General features: G+C 39.5%; 1 protein-coding gene across 5 annotated transcripts in view; it reads right to left on the reverse strand.

The window, feature by feature from the left end:
• LOC307176444 (ATP-binding cassette sub-family C member 4) overlaps nucleotides 1-24,552 on the reverse strand; it is a 214,113-nt gene that overhangs the window by 19,234 nt on the left and 170,327 nt on the right. For 4 of the 5 annotated variants that reach the window (XM_079902549.1, XM_079902547.1, XM_079902550.1 and 1 more), the window contains 5 exons: nucleotides 24,042-24,233; nucleotides 19,184-19,339; nucleotides 3,294-3,383; nucleotides 1,244-1,416; nucleotides 707-812 (listed from right to left, as the gene is read on the reverse strand). In XM_079902549.1, the coding sequence (XP_079758675.1) occupies nucleotides 707-812; nucleotides 1,244-1,416; nucleotides 3,294-3,383; nucleotides 19,184-19,339; nucleotides 24,042-24,233 (717 nt within the window). Of the gene's footprint in view, nucleotides 1-706; nucleotides 813-1,243; nucleotides 1,417-3,293; nucleotides 3,384-19,183; nucleotides 19,340-24,041; nucleotides 24,234-24,552 lie in introns of those variants that run through there. The other variant, XM_079902551.1, reaches the window with a different exon arrangement.

A 24,552-nucleotide genomic window follows, 5' to 3' on the forward strand; every position in this document is an offset into this window, starting at 1 on the left:
AGATAGGAGACAAATACACAGAGACCAAAGCCTGGAGTCGGCTGTGTGTGCAGTGCCCAGACCTACTGTGAAAGAGACTTGCTACTTAGGTCTGCAGATCTGCCCTAGATGGCTGCTTCCTAACATTACTTACACAGTGTTCACTTTCATTTTCCCATGCCTCCAATTCCTATGTAGTAAAATTTCCTAAATTAAATCCGTTCTGTTGAAATACTTTCTTTTTCTCACTAGGCCTTTCTTCTCACAGACTCCCCTCTGACAGGAAATCTTGTGAAAGTCCCAACAGCTGAGAAATTCTGCAACCTTACCCAACAACCTCTTGGCAGTCTAAATGAAAGGCTAATTTTTTGATTAAGGGAATCTAAAAATCTGAAAAAATAACTGACAAAGGAAAAATGACTGTGTTCTAGAACACTAAAATATGAAGCTGGGTCTTGGATTTGGAGTATTTTCGTGGTTGGCCATCTTAATGAAAAATAACATTTCAAATAAACTTTTAATATGAAAATATGAAATTACTGGATATATTATTTAATAGCATATTCTGAAAGTGTAGGTAAGTACTTGAGTTACTGTCAGGAATGAGAGGAAAACTTAAGAGAAAATTAACTTATTGGAGGTTCCTATCACGTTTTCTATGGAAGGATACATTGACAAAACTGAACATAAATGGGAATGACTGATATTCCACAGGTGAGGGTCTTACCATTATCCTGTCGCTGTCAATAATGGTGTTCAATCTGTGTGCAATGGTTAGCACAGTGCACTGGGCAAATTTCTCACGGATTTTTTTTTGTATTAACTCATCAGTTCTGGAAACAAAGAAGTTGAATTTAGTTCAGTAAAGACAGAAATAGCAGGCTTAAGACTTAAAAAAAAAATCACATATTTTTATAATGTTTTAAAAAATCAATACTTTAAGACATAATATTGTTCTTCAAAAACTGAGTATAAAAAGTCTCCTTAGAAGATTTTTCATAAAACAATGTAAGATAGTCTTCCCTTGAAATGACTTGAAACTATCAGAAGCTGGATTTAGGAATCTAGCTCTCTTAGGATGCCTAGTAACATTAACACCACATAACAGGTTTTGATTTCTTCCTTTGTTTTCTGCAATTAATGTTATCAAGAGATATCTGTGGGGAAAACAGAACGCTTAGAACATTTCTCAGCGACATTAAATGTTTTCCATTTACCACATTTAAAATTCAGATTCCAAGTTTCATGGACCTCAACTCCATACCTTGGATCCACATTTGCTGTGGCTTCATCAATAATCAGTATACGATTTTTCCTGAGAATAGCCCTGGCTAGGCACACCAACTGTCTCTGTCCAACACTAAAGTTCGATCCTGATTCTGCTAATTCAGTATCCATTTTACCAGGAAGATCTTCGATGGCTTCTTTAAGTTGTACCTGTGGATACAGAAAGAAGAGTGACATTTTCCTAAATGAACTACTAATGAAGGAGACAAGCCTTTTAGACGTTAGAGCTTTGAAGTCCTCAGGACTTCTTAGGTATCTTACATGCACAGCCAGGTGATGGGAAGAGCTCCTTCCAAGTAGCGTTCACTGAGATAGGTGGTAGAGTCAACTCAGGAGAGAAAGATCTCATTGTCCCCCATCACCGCCACATGACACCCACCAGAAACCCCACCTCGGGATTAGTTAAGGAAGTCTCTCAAAAAATAAAGTTATTTCTCCCAATGTGATCTAAACAGGATCTTTAGGGCTGATAGGAGTCAGTACACTACAGGGAAAAAACATTTTTTTAAATTATTGTGGGAAGTATAGTTTTCTAGAGACATAATCTCATCAGCACTTTACCATGCTGGAAGGTCTAAAGGTTTAAAAAAAAAAAAAATTCAAACTATGACAAACTGTACCACAGTAAACCTTGAGCCTATTGGGGGATGCTTCTTTCCCAAGGTGAACACCATACTGCTAGACCAGTCAAGGGTGTTTGCTTCAATTTCATTAATGTTTCATAGTGAATGAAAACTCATGAAAAACAGGACACAACATAAAGTTTTGTTTCCCCCAGACTACGGGTATAGATGGTGTTTAAAGCAGTGGATTGTTATAAGATTAAACTGTACTACAAGATTTAAAAAAAAAAAACAAAAGAACTTTTAACTGCCAAAGATAATCTGCCTTCAGAAACCAGAATTACTGGCAGGAAAAACTGTAGGGCCGAATCAGCTCGCTCAGAGTCCAAGCTCATCCACGGAAGCTGCAGATTTCACAGCTAACCTCGGAGAGGCGACACTAAGTGACAAAACGTACAAATTCAAAACAACAACAATGTGAGCAACTGGTCACTGGGATTTACACAAAAACAACAACAATAAAAACGCAATTTTTAAAAAAATAAACAAGCCACACTTCTCTGAAATGAAGAGATCAAGCAAATATTCAGTAACTGTTTATTAAGTGTTTACTTTCTAAAAGCAAAAGACTGCACTAGGTTGTATGAGGAATTAAAAACCTGTGTATGGTTTAGAAGTCTAGATATAGTTTCTGCCATCAGTAGCTGAGAATCAATTTTCAGAACTAGGGCACATGCACAGAATAATTAGTATTAAAATATACAAACCATCAGCACCCTATCATTCAAAATCCTTTTCATGCAAGAGTAAGGAAATTCAAAGAAGTGGTCCAAAGTGACCTACTACACAAATGAGAGAAAATCCTCTAGAAATGAACGTATCCATATAAAAACTGAGCGAAAGGGCCAGGGTTCTGTCACCTGCATTCATGCTGCAGCATTAAAATGACATGATTGCCAATTAATAATCATTATCACATTCCAAATGTAGAGTTCACCTTTATACAATTTTTTTCCTAAAACTTCACAGCATGTTATTAGTATGATTTCAATTATCTTTCAGTTAATAATGAAAAACTATCATTGTATCCACTTAGTAGATGTTCCCTAAGACCAGAGGAATAAGATGAATGTTGCAGGGTAATTAGGATGATAAATTCACTAGGTCACTATTAGAATTAAAATCCATAATTTTAACTTCTAGTTTAGTGCTCTGCTAAGGACAAAATAATCTCTCTAGTTGCTTTGGGTTCTAGGGCAAAAGCTAAAAAGCATGACGCATTGTGTTGTCGGTTTTCATCATCATCATCAGTACACACATTGTAACTGCACCACGTCATCAGTGTTCTCCTAGGAGGTAAACAAAGTCAGTTAAACCTATAAGCTCCCCTTAATTAACTGCAATGCTATAGATGCCCATCCATATATATTGATGTTAACAAATTAATTACATTTTATAAATTACCTCTTCTAAGGCATTCCACAGTTCCTCATCCGTATGCTCATTAAAGGGATCCAGATTTTTCCTCATTGTTCCAGTGAATAAAACAGGTTCCTAAATGCCACAAAATAGGGAATGTTATTACTGTAACTTATTTTCATTTTACACGAATGCTTACAGAAAATAATTAAAATACAAAAGAAAAATTCACTATAATCTTAGTAACAAGGTTGCAAATGCCTGTTTACAAAATTTTATCTCTATTAACTTTCCATTTTATAAAATGTGCTCCAAAATATCTTCCAGACCACTGAACACTAATAACAGAAGAAAGTGGTGAAGTGTATCACCTGAAGAAGAAACGGAAGAAGAGAGAGAAAGGTTTGAGTTTTTTTAAAAAATGCCTTCCTGGTAATAATAGCTACTTAAACAGAAACAAACGAAAAGGAAAGAGGATATAATTATTTGAGGAAGGTTACATCAAGAGCTGTATAAGTTAACTGCCAATCCTGGTAGGATACTGGAAAATGCCAAGAGCATGATTAGTTGAAGTTTGTGGCTCAAAGCAGAATTGCTAAATATTTGCACGTTTGAACTGGAATATTTTCTTCATTCCTAAAACAGCCTTCTGGGATAGGGAATCTCTCCACATGTGTGAATGGAACATCTCCATATGTGCAAAGAGAATGTCAGCTACTGGGGCCCGTGGCACCTCTGGTTCATGAGGATTTGGCCTCTGATTCGGCATCAGCTGATCCCCATGTTCTCTCACCAGTGCATCAGGATTACGTGCTCACAGAACCTCACTATTAACTGCAAGGCCAGGAGGACCTGAAACCCATTGTGACCTGTGTCATAATGAAACTATTTTGATTTAAATAGCTCTTCCTATTCATCTGCTTCAGGAGGAACCACAAGGAAATTACTCTGCAAATATATGCCTCTTGCTGGGTTTCAAGAGAGAATCTTGTATGTAAACTCATGTAGGCCATTTAAGTTTTCTTCTGGAAGGCTCTAGTAAGCCAGGGCACAAGATTATTGGCAACAGAGAAGAGCCCAATGGTCTTGGGGCTGGACTATTCCTCCTCACTTCACAAAAGCCTGAGAAGAAAGAAGACAGACATTTCTTTTCCCTAGCCAAGAAGAATGACACTCAGAGAGCCTCCAGTCCGTTCTTTCCCTATTGTCTTAGTTTTAAGTCTGGTGAGAGAGAAATGCATGAAAACACAGGGTGTGCCACAGAAAAGATGCATGCCTAAGCAAAATCCAAAACTGAAGACATTATAAAGGCAGCTTTCTTTGCACAAAGTTGATCAAATGGCTGATACACTCCAAAAGCACTGAAATCACTGGTCATACGATGTTTCAAAATGACTACTGAATTGAACTGAAAAACCCAAGACCCAAGTTCCTCATCAGGGGAATAACTATCATTCTACTTCAGAGTTTTATAAAAAAGTTTTTTATTCTTTGTAATTATCAACTCTAAGATTCTAATAAGCCAGGCGATTTTTCTTCTTTTATCTGTGACCATGAGGTTTACACTAACGATGTGGCCAGAAGAGGGGAGGCCGGTCCCCAGTATGCCACCCTCTCCCTTGAGTCTTCTCCACATTCACCACTTAAGGCTCTAAACCATGGGCAGGATGCTACTCTGAGGCCCCAAATGAGGGACTCTTCAAGGACTGGTGTTTGAGGAGATAAAGGGGCTGAAAGAGGCCAGGTTTAGGAATTAATTGGATTGAGCCCAACTGGGAGAAGTGAGACAGGGTATCTGCTTGTAGTAACAACGGGACCATTTCTTTGGCCAACAGGGCTTGTACAACCTGAACATTTTTTCCTTCAGGTTCTTCTCATAGACCAAATTCACATGCGGTAAGAGGTCTGAGTTTCTGAGGAAGTGCCTACCTGGTTTTCTTAGTACACTCCAGAGTCATTACTTAAGCTAATCTATGAAATAAATTGCCCTCTTTTTAAAAGACAGACCTTTCTTCCTTCCTTGAACAATCAAAGGGTTCACGGTACTAGCACGTTTGTGAAGTGCGGTTTTGGTGGTTCAAGAGAGCAGTCACGGGGACCTCATTTAAAGTTTAATCACAGGCTTCCCTGGTGGTGCAGTGGTTAAGAATCCGCCTGCCAATGCAGGGGACATGGGTTTGATCCCTGGTCCGGGAAGATCCCACATGCCACAGAGCAACTAAGCCCGTGCGCCATGCGCCACGACTACTGAGCCTGCAACTGTAGAGCCCGCGAGCCACAACTACTGAAGCCCGAGCACCTAGAGCCCGTGCTCCACCACAAGAGAAGCCACCGCAATGAGAAGCCTGCGCACCACAACGAAGAGTAGCCCCCGCTCGCCGCAACTAGAGAAAGCCCGTGCGCAGCAACCAAAACCCAACACAGCCAAAAATAAAATAAATAAAATAAATTAAAAAATAAATAAAGTTCAATCACCTATTTCATAATCAGGGCCTCTCTCTATTGTCACTTCCCTCACCTTCTTCTCTTTAGGAAACTCTTTGAAGGGCATGAGTCTCTCCAAAGACTAGGGGACTACAACGGGATTCTGTGCAGAAGAGGAGTCCCTCATTTCTGAACCCCTGACCAACGCCTGAACTTGGATGACGCTAACCTTTAAACAGAGTCCTCTGTAGGCCTTAAGGGCCGAGGGGGTGCCCACTTAAGTCTGTACTGTCAGTCTAAAAGGATATATTTGGAAATTTCACTTCTTTATTTAGCAGCACTAGATGGAAGAAAATTGTTTTCTATACAAGAATATTTCTCTTTGTTAGGACATGCCCAATATATATTTCAAAATCCGTAAAATTTCAATCAAAACTTGTTGAATGAAAAGGATGATTTACTAAAACATTAACTGATTGAAGCTACACTTTTCTTTAAAGCCAGCAGGCGATTTGTGAACAAGGTCTGTTGTAATATGTCAGTGTGTTTTATGCATGGTGTTCACTTTGGTTTCTACTCATTCTTCTTTCATCCACTTGCCAAATGAGAAAACATTATATTATCTACAAAAGGTAATAAAATGCTCACTGTAGACACATACTGCAAGGGCAGATAAGGGTCAAATTAATGATCATTTCTGATAGATACTACTATTTAAAGTACCCACCTCGAAGCAATGAAGTTAATAAACTAATTGTCTAAGTAAGTGTTGTAGAAATGTTTGCATGCAGAACACTTCAGTGTAGAGATTTATGGCAGGATATACAAACTTCATGTAAATATACACTAAAATTATTAGCCTAAGAATATTTTTTTCTGAAGGGACACAACTAAACCTCACTTAATAAGAGGTGGCACAGCACACTCAAAAACACATGCTCTTGTTTAACGTAGTATTTTAAATGAAGCATTAGTTTCAAACCTGTTTTTCATCAAGGTTTAAAGTTGATACTTTTTACATGTAACCCTTTGTGCCATATTCAGTAGTAATTTTTTCCTTGTTACTAACATAACACGAGTTCATATTAGGCGTGTAACCCCAAATTGGGCACTCTGAATCAGAGTATTTAATATAGTAAATTGATAATCCCTCGACACATCTGTAAGACTGAAAACTGCAGTCTTACCGGACCTTTTGTATATGCTGCTGGAAGACAAGCCTCTCATTATCTTACAAAGAAATCCTACTCACTAACCTTCAGAGGGTTAAAATGCCCTGGGACCAAGACAAAAAACTGTACAAGTGGTTACAAACATGGGAGGATAAAGCACAATCCTTCCCCTAATCATTTCAGTCCCAAACCAGGAAACTGTCCTCTACTAAAGTATATGTAGAGTAGCTACTGCTAAATACATATACGTAAAACTGAATGTATGCTTTGCTGCACACCTGAAACTAATGCAACACTGTAAATCAACCATACTTTGATTTAAAAGAAAAAAAAAAAAAAAGAAGTAGCTACTGCTGCTGTTTCCTCCAGTCCTAAAGCTATGTTCTCATTTCTCATCTGAGGACTCTTCTTAAGGGGAAGCTCATCTCCCTGTTTCCAGGATAAGAGAATCACCTGAAGTCACTTTACATTTTGGTTCCTTTTTTTTTTTTCCCCCCTAAATCCTGTAGCCTCTGAATGAACTGATCATCATCCACATTCAGGAGAAAAGGACATTGTTCTCCAACAAAGGAAAGAGAATTTAAGTCCTGTAAAGTCCTCTTTCAGGGGCTCCAGGGAGCAGTTCCAAGGGATTTAATGAAGACTTCAGTGTCAGAGACAAAGGGCCGACTGCATTAGGCTAGAATCCAGTTGTATTTCTTTACTAGTAACAGCATAGCCACCTCTTCTCTCTTTCAGTTTTGTTCTCAACAAGAAAAAAAGGGAAAGAAAACCAGGTAATCAGCGAGAAGTCTGAGAGACAGCTCTGGTTCACGATCTTCAACCTACTGAAGAAAGCTCAGGGAACAGAAACACCAAACGAGCAGACTGGACTGTATTAAAAAATACCTAGCTGTTGACTTGATTGAGAAAAGAAAACTTTTAAATATAAAAAATGAATCTGTTTAATCATGATAACGATGATGGCTGCTGATCTGTGCCAACCCTTGGGCTGCGATCATAAATATTGAATTTGCACGGAAGCCCTCTTCAACTAAAAACATTTTCTTTGTGCCAAGAGGATAAAGGGCTCTAGGTGTAGAGATCATCCAAAGAGGTTTTGAAGTCCATTTTTCCAGATCCCTTCAGATGAGCAATCTGCTCCCCGAATATAATCTCATCTTGTCCTCTCTAACAAGCCTAACTACTTCATATCACGAGCACAAATGCCATGTACAATTCCGCTACCTGTTCTGTTTAAGGAAATTATTTCGGAAGTGCTTTCATTTTTTGCTTATTCCTGAAACTGTGAACACGGATTGAGGAGTGCCTTATTAAGAATATGGTATTTGTTTTTGAAAGTTCCATCCAGGAGGCGAGGATTGATTGTCTGTGTCACCATTCCCCTGCCTCTGATTCCTATGCAGGTCTTGGTACTATCACATCTCCTCCAATTCTAACCTGTTCACGGTGAGGTCAACAGTAATGGGGATGAGCCTGGGCGAGAGAGATCACCCCAGAAGCCCGCTGCCGCACCCAGGATCACAGAGAGCGGGGAGCCAGGGGAGAGGACGTGGGCCTGGCCCACCACAGCGGAACAACTCAAAGAAGCAGGACTGGGCTCCCTGGGCTCCCTGAATCTGCAGAATCTGCTGGCAGTTTCTAACGTTCCCTAAATTACGGTGTTCAGACATAAGCAACACTTCTTCCTGTGCATTTTAGGAGAAGAGGGATGCAAGCTTTTTGCAGTTAAGGTTTTGAGTATCGTCTCCTGACACATATTACCCCATGACATATAAATGAATAAATGTGTTTCTAAATTGATACTGTCCAAAAGCGGGACATAGCACAAGGAGAAGTATCTTTCAGCTCTATTCTGCACTTGTTAACTTTTGTGATGGTTTTGGGAATCCTTTTTAGTGGGGTGGTAGTAAAAAAAATGGGTAAAATCTCAAACGAAAACATCATTCAGTACAACAAACATATATTGAAATATACATATATGTATTTGCAGTCAGACAGTTCTGATTCTACAGCTTATTAGCGATTAGACTCAGGGTAAGTTATTAATCTTCCCAAGACTCAGTTCCCTTCCTGTAAAATGGGATAACGCTGCGGGGCTCCTGTGAGAATCTGGAACGACAGTGAAGCGCCTGGCGTAATGCTAACAATGACCAGGAGCCCAGCCCAACAGGGGGACAGCGAGGGGTGGCGTTTGTCAAACTGCAGGCGCATCCAATGGATCAGGAAGTCCATTGTGTGCCTTGTGACCATCATTGTATCATTTATATTAACTAGAATAGAAGGGATATAATAGAAAATATTAGAGTGCAGAGCACAAGAGAAATAATACTTTTTGAAATTTTTATTCCCCTCTGTGTGTGTGTGTGTGTACATGAAATCATGATACGAAGCAGCTCTACTGTGACTGCAGTCAACAGCATGTTGAAGTCGCCAGCAGAGTGGTTAGCTGCTCAGGGTCTGGAGTTGAGAAACTCCCTAAAATAAATGTGAATACAGACTCTGCCGCTCACTTGATAAGTGGGTTAAGCTCACAGTGCCTCAGTTTTTAAATCTGTCAGATGAGGATAACTAGAAAATTGTGAGGACTAAGTGGGAGATGGTAGAGAAAGAGGCTAAAACGTGTTAAGGATTCCACAAATGTTAGGAATTCTTATGAAAACGTGTGCAACTTGTCAAGGCCTGCAACAAGCACTAGAGCAGCAGAAATGAGAGACACAGGCCCTGTCCTCAAGGAGAGGAAGAAAACAGCCGAGAACGTGGGGAGGACTGAGAAAAAATGCCAGAGGTCTTGGTGGAGGACTGGAAAGTATGAGTGGGGTACAGGGTGGTAGTCAGGAAAGAACCTGGTGGGAGGGAAGCCAGAAATCAAAAGAAACAAGAAAGTAATATTCTTTCCTCTTATTCCTTGGAGAAAACACATTACGTAGGTTTTTCGCAGCTGTGCTTTTCCCCTAAAACTGCTACTGTGTTGATTTTTTTTCTTTTGCTTCACTCTTTAAATGTATATAAATAACGTGGTTTATGTTATAAGCAGTAAATAAATGTAACGAAAATCACCAAGGACCGCAAAAACATAAACAGAAATTAAAGAACAAAAACATTAAACAGAAAAGAACAAAGCCTTTCCATAATGTGTTAAGTCTTATAGAAATAATACCTAAAAGGCCAGTGCCACAGTCCTTAAGAATATTTATAGTTACCATTGACTGAGCGTTCCCAAAACCCAGGTATGGGCCACAAATACTTTCTCATCCAGTCACATCTTCACAACAAATCCATGTGACATTAATTCCTAGACCTAGTTTAAGGGCGAGGACACTGAAACTCGGAAGCCAAGTGACTACATCAAGTCCCCACATTTGTATGAGGCAAAGCAGGAATAAAAGTGTGGGTCATGTTGACACTCAGTCTACACTCTTAAACATTCTGTCCCTGGCTGCCTCCCGAATGATTTCCTGGGACCCATTACACAAACACTCTCTCTTTAATCAACTAGCATTGCACCTCAGAGACAAAGGGATATAAAGTGAAAAAAAAAAAGGGTTCTGTGTTTACAATGGTTGGTGATGTTTACCTACATGGACACAAAGCTTAGCACTGTTTTGTAAGCACACTCTCTGGAGTGTATACATAGAGCATACTCAGAAAAGTAGGGTGGAAACCGATGGAACAGAACCAAAACCTGGTGATGTCAAGGTATGTTTATAGTCTCTGCTCAGATGTGCTTCCAAAACATTACCGGCAGAGCCAAGAATCATCTAATGTTATTTCTTTATTTACAGAGTTCTTTTATGTACACAAGCATAGAACTTTTCTTATTAAGAAGCATTAGAAGTAATGCAGGGCACGTTTCACATTCCTTTCATCCAAGAACATAAAAGCACTTTACAGACATGCTCATTATTTCTGCAAACTAATCGAATTTGGCCCATTTCAGAGATGGGTACAATCAAAATTTAAAAGTTGGGAATCTAAAATCATTTATTTTCTACATTTATCACTAAGCCACCAATCTAATAGCCAGAGGGAATCTTCAAATGCAGGGATTCTACATGCTGAAAATTTCTTTCCATTTTTTCTAAAAGGGAAACCGTTATATACATAATAAATGATATATAATAAAACATATATATCATTATATACATAATTTTTTTAACTTGCAGTAAAATACATATAAAATTTACCACTTTAACCATTTTTCAGTGTACAGTTCAGTGGTATTAAATACCTTCACATTGTTGAAGCCATCACCACCATCCAGCTACAGAACTCCTTTCATCTTGCAAACCTGAAACTCTGTACCCATTAAACCACAGCTCCTCCAATAAAGATGTTAAAAAATAGAATAACAGACAAAAACCCCACAACTCCCCACTCCCCCCACTCTCCTGTCCTGGCAGCTCCTGGCAACCACCATTCTACCTCTTGTCCCCATGAACTGACCACTGTATGTACTTCATGTAAGTAGTATTTGTCCTTTGTGACTAGCTCATTTCACTGAGCATAATGTCATCAAGGTGCTGTAGCATGTGTCAGAATCTGCTTTCTTTTTAAGGCCAAATGACGTTCCGTTGTTTATATACCACATTTGTTTATCCATCCATCTGTCAATGGACCATGGGGTGCTTCCACCTCTTTGCTAATGTGAGTAATGCTGGTATGAACATGCATGTACAGATATCTGTGTAACATTCCCTTCTCAATTATTTTGGGTTTATACCATAAATTAGAATTGTTGGATCATATAATAATTCTATGTTTAACTTTTTTCAGGAACCTGCACAGTGCTTTCCAGTCACTGTATCATTCTGCATTCTACCAGCCGTGCACAAGGATTCCCATTTTTCCACATCCTCACCAACACTTATTTTTTTGTTTTTAATTTTCCTTAAACAGCAGCCATCATAAAGGGTGTGAGTGGCATGTCATTGTGATCTAACAGGATTGTCTTCATTTCAAAAGTACTTAGAGTAATTCCACGTATTTTGGAGGCCAGCGGTAGGTAGCAACACCTGAACTCAGTCATAAGACACGAGTCCACATTCTACTTCCTTTGGGTGCCGTGTTCTATATGCTTCCTACTAACCAGGCATTTCAGAGCTCATCATACCCACATTCCAGGAAGTACATTTGCCTGGCTCTTTAATCGTGTCTCTTCTCTGTGGTTCTCACCTCAAGAAGGTATATGTTTTAGTCAGCTTCCCTTGGTGGCCTGATGATTGTAGAGTATTAAAAAAAACAAAAAACCCAGCCTTGAACCAAGATGGCAGAGTAGAAGGACGTGTTCTCCCTCCCTCTTCCAAGAACACTAGAATCACAACTAGCTGCTGGAGAATCATCGACAGGAAGACACTGGAACTCACCAAAAAAGTACCCCACATCCAAAGACAAAGGAGAAGCCACAATGAGAAAGTAGGAAGGGCACAATCACAGGAAAATCAAATCCCATAACTGCTGGGTGGGTGATTCACAGACTGGAGATCACTTATACCCCAGAAATCCACCCACTGGAGTGAAGGTTGGTTCTGAGCCCCACGTCAGGCTTCCCACCCTGGGGGTCCGGCAACAGGAGGAGGAATTCCTAGAGAATCAGACTTTGAAGCCTAGTGGGGTTTGACTGCAGGACTTTGACAGGACTGGGGGAAACAGAGACTCCACTCTTGGAGGGCACACACGAAGTAGTGTGTGCATCGGGACCCGGGAAAGGAGCAGTGACCCCACAGGAGACTGAACCAGACCTACCTGCTAGCGATGGAGGGTCTCTTGCAGAGGCAGGGGGTGGCTGTGGCTCACCGTGGGGACAAGGACACTGGCAGCAGAAGTTCTGGGAAGTACTCCTTGGCACGAGCCCTCCCAGAGTCTGTCATTAGCCCCACCAAAGAGCCCAGGGAGGCTCCAGTGTTGGGTTGCCTCAGGCCAAACAACCAACAGGGAGGGTACCCAGCCCCACCCATCAGCAGTCAAACGGATTAAAGATTTACTGAGCTCTGCCCACCCGAGCAACGGTCAACTCTACTCACCACCAGTCCCTCCCATCAGGAAACTTGCACAAGACTCTTAGATAGCCTCATCCACCAGACGGCAGACAGCAGAAGCAAGAAGAACTACAATCCTGCAGCCTGTGGAATGAAAACCACATTCACAGAAATACAGACAATATAAAAAGGCAGAGGGCTATGTACCAGATGAAGGAACAAGATAAAACCCCAGAAAACCAACTAAATGAAGTGGAGATAGGCAACCTTCCAGAAAAAGAATTCAGAATAATGATAGTGAAGATGATCCAGGACCTCGGAAAAAGAATGAAGGCAAAGATCGAGAAGATGCAAGAAATGTTTAACAAAGACTTAGAAGAATTAAAGAACAAACAAACAGAGATGAACAAAACAATAACTGAAATGAAAACTACACTAGAAGGAATCAATAGCAGAATAACTGAGGCAGAAGAACGGATAAGTGACTTCAAAGATAGAATGGTGGAACTCACTGCTGTGGAAGAGACTAAAGAAAAAAGAATGAAAAGAAATGAAGACAGCCTAAGAGACCTCTGGGAAAACATTAAACGCAACAACATTCACATTATAGGGGTCCCAGAAGGAGAAGAGAGAGAGAAAGCACCTGAGAAAATATTTGAAGAGATTATAGTCGAAAACTTCCCTAACATGGGCAAGGAAATAGCCACTCAAGTCCAGGAAGCACAGAGTGTCCCATACAGGATAAACCCAAGGAGAAACACAGTGAGACACATAGTAATCAAATTGGGAAAAATCAAAGACAAAGAAAAATTATTGAAAGCAGCAAGGGAAAAACGACAAATAACATACAAGGGAACTCCCAAAAGGTTAACAGCTGATTTCTCAGCAGAAACTCTACAAGCCATAAGGGAGTGGCATGATATACTTTAAGTGATGACAGGGAAGAACCTACAACCAAGATTACTCTCCCCGGCAAGGATCCCATTCAGATTTGATGGAGAAATCAAAAGCTTTACAGACAAGCAAAAGCTAATAGAATTAAGCACCACAAAACCAGCTCTACAGCAAATGCTAAAGGAACTTCTCTAAGTGGGAAACACAAGAGAAGAAACGGCCCTACAAAAACAAACCCAAAACAATTAAGAAAATGGTCATAGGAACATACATATCTATAATTACCTTAAACGAGAAGGGATTAAATTCTCCAACCAAAAGACACAGGTTTGCTGAATGGATACAAAAACAAGACCCATATATATGTTGTCTACAAGAGACCCACTTCAAACTTAGGGACACATACAGATTGGAAGTGAGGGGATGGAAAAAGATATTCCATGCAAATGGAAATCAAAAGAAAGCTGCAGGAGCAATCCTCATATCAGATAGAATAGACTTTAAAATAAAGAATGTTACAAGAGACAAGGAAGGACACTACATAATGATCAAGGGATCAATTCGAGAAGAAGATATAACAATTATAAATATATATGCACCCAACATAGGAGCATCACAATACATAAGGCAACTGCTAACAGCTATAAAAGAGGAAATCGACAGTAACACAATAATAGCGGGGGACTTTAACACCTCACTTACACCAATGGACAGATCATCCAAAATGAAAATAAATAAGGAAACAGAAGCTTTAAATGACACAACAGACCAGATAGATGTAATTGATATTTATAGGACATTCCATCCAAACACAGCAGGTTACACTTTCTTCTCAAGTGCGAACAGAACATTCTCTAGGATAGATGACATCTTGGGTCACAAATCAAGCCTCAGTAAATTTAAGAAAATTGAAATCATATGAGCAGCTTTTCTGACCACAACGCTATGAGATTAGAAATGAATTACAAGGAAAAAACGTAAAAAACACAAACATGTGGAGGCTAAACAATACGTTACTAAATAACCAAGATATCACTGAAGAAATCAAAGGGGAAATTAAAAAATATCTAGAGACAAATGACAATGAAAACACGACAATCCAAAACCTATGGGATGATGCAAAAGCAGTTCTAAGAGGGAAGTTTATAGCGATACAAGCCCACCTCAAGAAACAAGAAAAATCTCAAACAATCTAACCTTACACCTAAAGGAACTAGAGTAAGAAGAAAAAACAAAACCCAAAGTTACAAGAAGGAAAGAATTCATAAAGATCAGAGCAGAAATAAATGCAACAGAAAAAAAGAAAACAAGAGCAAAGATCAATAAAACTAAAAGGTGGTTCTTTGAGAAGATAAACAAAACTGATAAACCACTACCCAGACGCATTAAGAAAAAGAGGGAGAGGACTCAAATCAGTAAAATTAGAAATGAAAAAAGAGAAGTAACGACAGACACCGCAGAAATACAAAGCATCCTAAGAGACTACTACAAGCAACTGTGTGCCAATAAAATGGACAACCTGGAAGAAATGGACCAATTCTTAGAAAGGTATAACCTTCCAAGACTGCACCAGGAAGAAACAGAAAATATGAACAGACCAATCACAAGTAACGAAATTGAAACTGTGATTAAAAATCTTCCAACAAACAAAAGTCCAGGACCAGATGGCTTCCCAGGTGAATTCTATCAACCATTTAGAGAAGAGCTAACACCCATCCTTCTCCAACTCTTCCAAAAAATTGCAGAGGAAGGAACATTCCCAAACCGATTCTATGAGGCCACCATCACCCTGATACCAAAACCAGACAAAGATATTACAAAAAAAGAAAATTACAGGCCAATATCACTGATCAATATAGATGCAAAAATCCTGAACAAAACACTAGCAAACAGAATCCAACAACACATTAAAAGGATCATACACCATGACCAAGTGGGATTTATCCCAGGGATGCAAGGATTCTTCAATATACACAAATCAATCAATGTGGTACACCATATTAACAAATGGAAGAATGAAAACCATCTGATTATCTCAATAGATGCAGAAAAAGCTTTTGACAAAATTCAACACCCATTTATGTTAAAAACTCTCCAGAAAGTGGGCATAGAGGGAACCTACCTCAACATAATAAAGGCCATCTACGACAAACCCACAGCAAACATCATTCTCAATGGTGAAAAACTGAAAGCATTTCCTCTAAGAAAGAAGACAAGGATGTCCACTCTCGCCACTATTATTCAACGTAGTCTTGGAAGTCCTGCCACAGCAATCAGAGAAGAAAAAGAAAGAAAAGGAATACAAATCGCAGGCTTCCCCAGTGGCGCAGTGGTTGAGAGTCCGCCTGCCGATGCAGGGGACACGGGTTTGTGCCCCGGTCCGGGAAGATCCCACATGCCGTGGAGCAGCTGGGCCCGTGAGCCGTGGCTGCTGAGCCTGTGCTCTGCAAAGGGAGAGGCCACAACAGTGAGAGGCCCGCATACCACCAAAAAAAAAAAAAAAAAAGAATACAAATTGGAAAAGAAGAAGTAAAACGGTCACTGTTTGCAGATAACATGATAGTATACACAGAGAATCCTAACGATGCCACCAGAAAACTACTAGAGGTAATCAATGAATTTGGTAAAGTTGTAGGATATAAAATTAATGCACAGAAATCTCTTGCATTCCTATACACTAATAATGAAAAATCTAATGCCATTATTCAGTGGCATTTACCACTGCCACAGAAAGAATAAAATACCTAGGAATAAACCTACCTAGGGAGACAAAAGACCTGCATGCAGAAAACTATAAGACACTGATGAAAGAAATTAAAGATGATACCAACAGATGGAGAGATATAACATGTTCTTGGATTGGAAGAATCAATATTGTGAAAATGACTATATTACCCAAAGCAATCTACAGATTCAGTGCAGTCCCTGTCAAATTACAATGGCATTTTTTACGGAACGAGAACAAAAAATGTTAAAATTTGTATGGATACACAAAAGACCCTAGTTAGCCAAAGCAGTCCTGAGGGAAACAAATGGAGCTGGAGGAATCAGACTCCCTCACTTCGGACTATACTACAAAGCTACAGTAATCAAGACAATATGGTATTGGCACAAAAACAGAAACATAGATCAATGGAACAAGACAGAAAGCCCAGAGATAAATGCACGCACCTACGGTCAACTAATCTATGACAAAGGAGGCAAGGTTATACAATGGAGAAAACACAGCCTCTTCAATAAGTGGTGCAGGGAAAACTGGACAGCTACGTGCAAAAGAATGAAATTAGAACACTCCCTAACACCATACACAAAAATAAACTCAAAATGGATTTGAGACCTAAAAAGACCAGACACTATAAAACTCTTAGAGGAAAACACAGGAAGAAGACTCTTTGACATAAATCACAGCAAGATCTTTTTTGATCCACCTCCTAGAGTAAAGGAAATAAAAACAAAAATAAACACATGGGACCTAATGAAACTTCAAAACTTTTGCACGGCAAAGGAAACCATAAACAAGACAAAAAGACAACCCTCAGAATGGGAGAAAATATTTGCAAATGAATCAACGGACAAAGGATTAATTTCCAAAATATATAAACAGCTCAGGCAGCTCAATATTAAAAAAAAAAAACAACCCAATCCAAAAATGGGCAGAAGACTTAAATAGACATTTCTCCAAAGAAGACATACAGATGGCCAAGAAGCACATGAAAACCTGCTCAACATCACTAATTATTAGAGAAATGCAAATTAAAACTACAATGTGGTAACACCTCACACCAGTTAGAATGGGCATCATCAGAACATCTACAAACAACAAATGCTGGAGAGGGTTTGGAGAAAAGGGAACCCTCTTGCACTGTTGTGTAAATTGAAACAGCCACTATGGAGAACAGTATGGAGGTTCCTTAAAAAACTAAACATAGGATTACCATATGACCCAGCAATCCCACTCCTGGGCATATACCCAGAGAAAACCATAATCCAAAATGACACATGCAGTCCAATGTTCATTGCAGCACTATTTACAATAGCCAGGACATGGAAGCAACCTAAATGCCCATCGACGGACGAATGGATAAAGAAGATGTGGTACATGTATACAATGGAATATTACTCAGCCATAAAAAGGAACGAAATTGGGTTGTTTGTGGAGACGTGGATGGATCTAGAGACTGTCATACAGAGTGAAGTAAGTCAGAAAGAAAAAAACAAGTATCGTATATTAACGCATATATGTGGAACCTAGAAAAATGGTACAGATGAACCGGTTTGCAAGGCAGAAATTGAGACACAGATGTAGAGAACAAACATGTAGAGAACAAACCAAGGGGGGAAAGCGGCAGGGGGTGGGCGTGGTGGTGGGATGAATTGGGCGACTGGGATTGCTGTATATACACTGATGTGTATAAAATTGATGATTAATAAGAACCTGCTGTATAAAAAAATAAATAAAATTCAAAAAATGAATGAAAAGACAAACAAAAAAAACCCCAAAGTTAAAAAAAGAAAAAAAAACCTCAGCAAGTTTATCAAAGCAGAAAGCAGGATAGAAGATGAAGGCACAGGGCCTATGTTGCCCTTGGGTGTATATCTGGAGGATAGTAATTGCTCAATAAAAGTTCTCTGAATTATTTTGTATGGATGAAACATAAGGAATGACAGGAGCTTCTATTGTGCAAATAATCAAACACTCCCTGAAAACCATACTTATTTAAGAAGTCAAAAAAAAAAGAAAACAGAATCAGAGCCCAATTCAATACTCCACCATCACAGAAACCACGTATAGGGTCTACAGGAAGCACTCCACACACACTGACCTATTTAGTCCTCACAACAGTTCGACGAGTTGTTCCTGTTAGCTGCCTCGAAAGAGAGAGAAAACCGAGGTGCACAGAGATGGAATTCCATGTCCCGTGTTCTTCCTCACTATTCCTTACTGCCTAATTAAAATCACTTACTTATGGCTGAATTATAAAAGTCTCTCTAAAGCATATATACATGCTGTAATTCTCAAAGCCCCACAGTTTCCCAGAAAGTACTCCAGGGAGATGATCACCTTTGAAAAGGTAGCTTATTTCCTATAGCATGATTCCATCATTAAGACACTTAAAATTCATGTTTCCCTACACAAACCGCTCACATGCTAAACAAACCACTTATTTTTCTTCAGAATTATGTGGTTATCGGTGGATAAAATTGTGGTACCTGAGAAAGTCTGAATCCAGAAATCTATCTGGGTAAGTTATTAAATCACAGGCACTCAAAAACAAACAAACAAACAAACCAAACCAGGTATCTGATGAAAATATCTGTTGAAAATCCCTGAAGTAAAAAATATGCTCTGTTGGGGGAAAAAGGATCAACCCTTTCAACCAATTTAAAAAAAAAACAATCAAATTGAAAGACATTAAACTTAGGTGCCATATTAAAAGAATATGTGTCAATGCTCTGAAGTGCATACCTGAGGTATGATTGACATTTTCTTCCTTAAATCGTGAAGTCCAATTTCGGTTGTCAAGATCTTATCGATCCAAATTTTACCTTCAGGTTCTGACAGTCTGAAAAGGGCAGCGACGAGGGAACTTTTTCCAGCTCCTGTTCTTCCCACAATGCCAACCTGTAAAGAGATACAGGAGGGATTAAGAAGTCACAATATGCAACAAACCTAGGAAAACCCTTGGTTGTTGAAGATGAATTTTAAAAGTTCTGTACGGAGTGTAATCTGTAAGTTTCTCAACTGCGGCACTGTTGAAATTTTGGGAAAGATAATTCTTCGTTGGGGAACGGGGGATGTCCTGTGTATTCTAGGATATTTAGCAGTATCCCTGGATTCTGCCCACTAGATACCAGGAGCACCCCCGAGATTGCGGCAACCAAAAATGTCAGACATTGATAAATGTCCCCGGTTTAAGACCCCCTGGTCAAGGAAGAATTAAAAATAACAGAATCAGTCTACTGCCAGTGAAACAACAGCAGTTTCCCATGTGTTCAATTAGCAGTCAGCTTTTAAATGAGTTGTATTCCTAGTGTCTGGCTATTCTGAACATTGAGAATTATGTGAGTAATTTTACAGAGATGTCAACAAGTCAAGTAAGAAGGATTATACACAAACAAGAATTCAGGATCCCAGATTCTATCATTTAAGAGGAAGTATTCTCTGGCAGACAAACAAAATCACTTCCTGATAAGAAATACCTTAATAATGCTCGATCTTGAAAGGAAACACCTTAAAATTGTAAAATGCAGGTCTCAGTGTCTTAAAAGGCAGTACCCAGTAGGCAAAGTACACATAATGAGATCAACAACAACACAAATAACATTTGCTATTTATATGGGACCTTTCATCTGAGCACTTCAAAAGGCATTTTACAAACCAATTAATACTTCTAATTAAACCTTGGAAAGATATATGTCATGTATCGGTCAAGTTATTAAAATCAAAGCAGAGAGAAATTAAGTGCATTAACAATAAGATCAAAGAATCAATATAATGCAGGTAAAATGCTGGTCAGGAATGAAACTGTATTGTAAAAACTGGATTTTAGCTGTCTGAATTCAAACATGTATGCAGAAACTAGCCTTTTTTTTTACCAATGAGCTTCCCAACTACAAATTCCCTGGTGGGAGCTTCCCAAGAGGTGATTCCATCTCTATTTATAAATCTAAATACAGATGGGGGCCTAAGATATGCTTTCAATCATTTGTAAATTAATTCAGTAAATTTTAAAAACTCATGGCTTTAAAGAGAGAAGAACTAAACCCCTCTGAGCACTGATTATACAACAGTAACTTGACATATTTTCTCATTAAATACCTCCAAAGTTTCGAATCTTAGTCTGTAAAAACAATAATCGAATTTCAAAAAATAATTTATCTTTATAGAGATTAACTAAAAGAAAAGTGGCTTTAGTTGATTTCCATTTGTAGCCATTTTGTATGATATGGTAAATCCTAATTTATATAATATAGATGGGACACTTTCTGCATATAAGCAGGTCCTAGGGGTATATATACATATGGGTCATTTGTTCTGTGTACATGCAGGTTTTGAACACACTACGGATTTGGTTCCAGACCACCACAAAAATGGGAACATCGCAAAATAAAGCAAGTCATGTGAATATTTTTCTTCCTCTGTGCATGCAAAAGTTATGTTTACACTATACTGTAGCATACTAAATGTACAACAGAATTATGTCTAAAGAAGAATGTACATACTTAATGTCAAATACTTTACTGCTAAAAAAGGCTAACCATCATCTGGGCCTTCACTGGGTTGTAGTAAGCTTAAGAACACTGATCACAGCTCACCATAACAAATATAATTATAATGAAAAGGTTTAAAATATTGCAAGAATTACCAAACTGTGACAAAGAGACACGAAGTGAGCAAATGTTGTAGGAAAAATGGTGCTGATGGACATGCTCAATGCAGGGCTGCAACAAATGTTCAACTTGTTATTTAAAGAAAAAAAAAACACACACACTCAAAAAAACCCCAAAGAAACAGCGGTATGCCTGTGTTTCTGGGTGTTCTCATATGTAAATCAGCACACATCAGAACAAAGGTGAGAACTGTGTCTGTGAGAATGTGTGTATATTCCTATGCTACTAGCTGTACTGAAACTGATCCATTATGCAAACTGGAACATTTGTAAACTCCTGGTAAACGGCGGAGATAGGCAGTGGCACCGAAGGCTGCTTACGGCCACAGGAATGGAAGTACAACACTCCAGTGAGCAGAGTAAGAAAAAAGCAACTCAAAGAAAACCCAGCTTAGGCTACTGCTACCATTCAGTTATCAAAACTATAACCTGAAAAGTCTTTTCCAGGTCACCAAAGGGTTTTACCAATTGCCTGAGGAGAGTCTCACCATTACCAGTTAAGTTTACATTCCTAAAGGCAAAGACACTTGGAGAAAATCTTTACTGGGAGGTCTCCCTCAAAAGCAATGCTGAATCAGTAGGTCTGGGTGGGCCTGAGATTCTGCATTTCTAAGATGCTCCAGGCGATGCAGGTGCTGCTGGCCCAGGCACCACAGTCTGAGTCACAAGGAATTAGGAAGCCTGCAGGGGAAGTGGGACAATCTGCGAGTGAGGGGAGGGGTTGCCGAGGAAATATTACGTAAAAGAGGAGAAAATGTAGCAAACTGATATTTTTGCACATTATAGCAAGGTCTAGTGAGCATCTGTAAGGATGTATTATTCAAGTAATACTCTGAGCAAGAAAAAAAAAAATAACAAACCAAAATCAATCCACCTCTAGAGCTGGAAAAGGCTTGAAAATGGCCCAGTACTCTCTAAAATGATCAAATCAACCACAAAATCATCTAAATGAAAAATGCAGCCAGTGTTCAGAATCTAACCAGGAAGCCTAGGGTGCTATTTACCTCATTTTGGACCTTTATTTTTACTTGCTATTTCTTCCATGAATTAGAAACCTGCATAGTGCCTATTTATTTTTCCCATTTACTCGAACTTCCAGAAATGGGGACAGCAGAGGAAGGATGGAAAGAGGATAAAGCTCCACTTCTGCTGGCCCGGTTCACTCCCACAGCCTCCCCTGCAGCAGCCTCTCTCAATCAAATCCAACACCAAAGGGGTGTCCCAGAGCAACAGGGGCGGGGGCAGGTGTGCAGGAGAGGAAACCTGGGATGTACACAGACGGAGTGAAATGGCTTCATGACTATTCTACCCAGGTATAATCTCCAAACACAGAAATGGAGCTAACGGTGATACTGTGAATGGATCAAGACATAAATAAAAAGTCACGTTACTACAGTTATTAATTCAGTCTCCAGATTCAACTTTCCCACAAACATTTTCAAGCTCAGCTGATACTATGACTTGGGGATTTTAAGATAGAAGAATACACATATGTTATGTTCCTAAGTTCTACTGCAGAGTTTCTTAGATAAATTTCCCCAAAAGCCAGAAAATATGAATTAAGACATGTGCAAATTAACAGCATTATGTATCAGACAGGAAATATGATGGACACACTGTCGGTGAGTAAGCAAACATCGCCTACAGAGTTCTCAGGGACAGGATTGCATCAAGAGCTTCAGTGAATGTTTTCTAGACACAGCAATCCTCACCTCCTTCCCAAGCTATGGTGAAACTGGAAATAATTAGAAGTCAGCTTTTGCTGTGTGACTAACTGAAGCTGCTCCCTGGGTATCATTTGGGCATTAAGTTGAATATTCTTTCCCATCACAAGGGTATCATTCATTAAATTATGGCTATAGTCCGCTAGATGGGTCTGTGGTAGAAAGAGTTTTAAAGAGCAGTTCTTAAAGTATTTAACACTCTAGGTAATCAGTCGTTTACGCAGTTGTCTCGTGTGTGTATTCTGGTTACTGGTTGCTCACACCTGTACATGTTGCTCACTCACTCTCCCAGCCAGCAGCTCCTCAGCACCCTATCTGTGCCCTGTAGAGTGCCAATTCTGGGGGAACAAGAGATGAAAACAGGATGCTCTCCGATCTTAAGGAGTCTCAGGGTTCGGTGAGATACAGACCCACCGATACAAAGCATGCCACAGATGCCACCAGTTAACTGTGGTCAAATACAGGTAACATAAACTTTACCAACTGAACCATGTTTAAGTGGACAGTTTAGTGGTAAGTACATTCATATTCTTGTCCCACCAGAATATTTTCTCCTTGTAACAAAGAAACTCTGTACCCATTAAACAACAACACCCAATTCCCCTTACCCAGTCTCTGGCGACCACCATCCTACTTCCTGCCTTCATGGATTTGACTACTCTAGGAACCTCATATAAGTGGAATCATACAGTATTTGTTCCCTTTATGTCTGACTTGTTTCATCTAACCTGATGTCCTCAAGGTTTATCCATAGACTGGAATTTTACTCCTTTCTAAGGCTGAATAATATTTCATTGTTAGGGGTATAGCACATTTGTTTACCCATTCATCTGTTACTTTCATTATGTAAAAGACGCTGAGGAAGAATAGAGGGTCTCAGAGAAGCAGATGAATGAGACTTGACTCAGAAAACGAGGTGACTTTCACCAGCCACATGACGGAAGGGAAGGGTCTCTGAGGTCGAGGGGCAGCGTGCGCACCGGAAGCAGGGAGGACGTGATACACTGGGAGAACCTACACACGACCCGAGTGCAGGGGGTGTATGTACATCAGGACTTGAAGCTGGAGGGGCAGGTGCGGGGAGCTTCCTGCCACCATGTCTGTTCTCATTTAGCCTCTTTTTCAAGAGCTTGCCCTGGTCCCGCCCGAGGGACTGATCTAATCAGCGTGCACACAGCAACAGAAAAAGAGGCAAATGGCTAAAACAAACCTTTTCTCTCGATTTAATGAGTGCTGTCAGGTGCTTCAATACCAGAGGCCCATCTAAGCTGTACGAGAAGTTCACATTGTCAAAGACGACCACTCCTTCCTGGGGCCAGGACGGTGGTGGGCGTTTCTGGTATTCCCAGGGTGCTTCTTTTTCCAGATCTGTATATTCAATCACCCTTTCTACTGAAATCATCTGAAAGATATGACATCACATGAGTTAGGAACGGAGGGTCTTGTTTATGGATGTTCAAAGACTGTGAATGAGATGCTCTGCATTTATATCATTATATCTGCTTTTCTATAATGAAGAATATCTCAGGTCTTAACACCCCCAAAAGACAGAAGTAGTAGTTTGATGAGGATACTGATGATTTGTAAACTTGTTCATTGTCTTGTAACACTTTTATTACGGCTACTTTCTTCAACATTATATTAAAACGAAAAGAACTAGAGAAATGAATACTATGATTTCACTGATCTAATTTTTGCATATGAATTTTAAAAAAGAGAGA

Source organism: Stenella coeruleoalba (genome assembly GCF_951394435.1).
Source record: "Stenella coeruleoalba genome assembly, chromosome: 18".
NCBI lineage: Eukaryota > Metazoa > Chordata > Mammalia > Artiodactyla > Delphinidae > Stenella > Stenella coeruleoalba.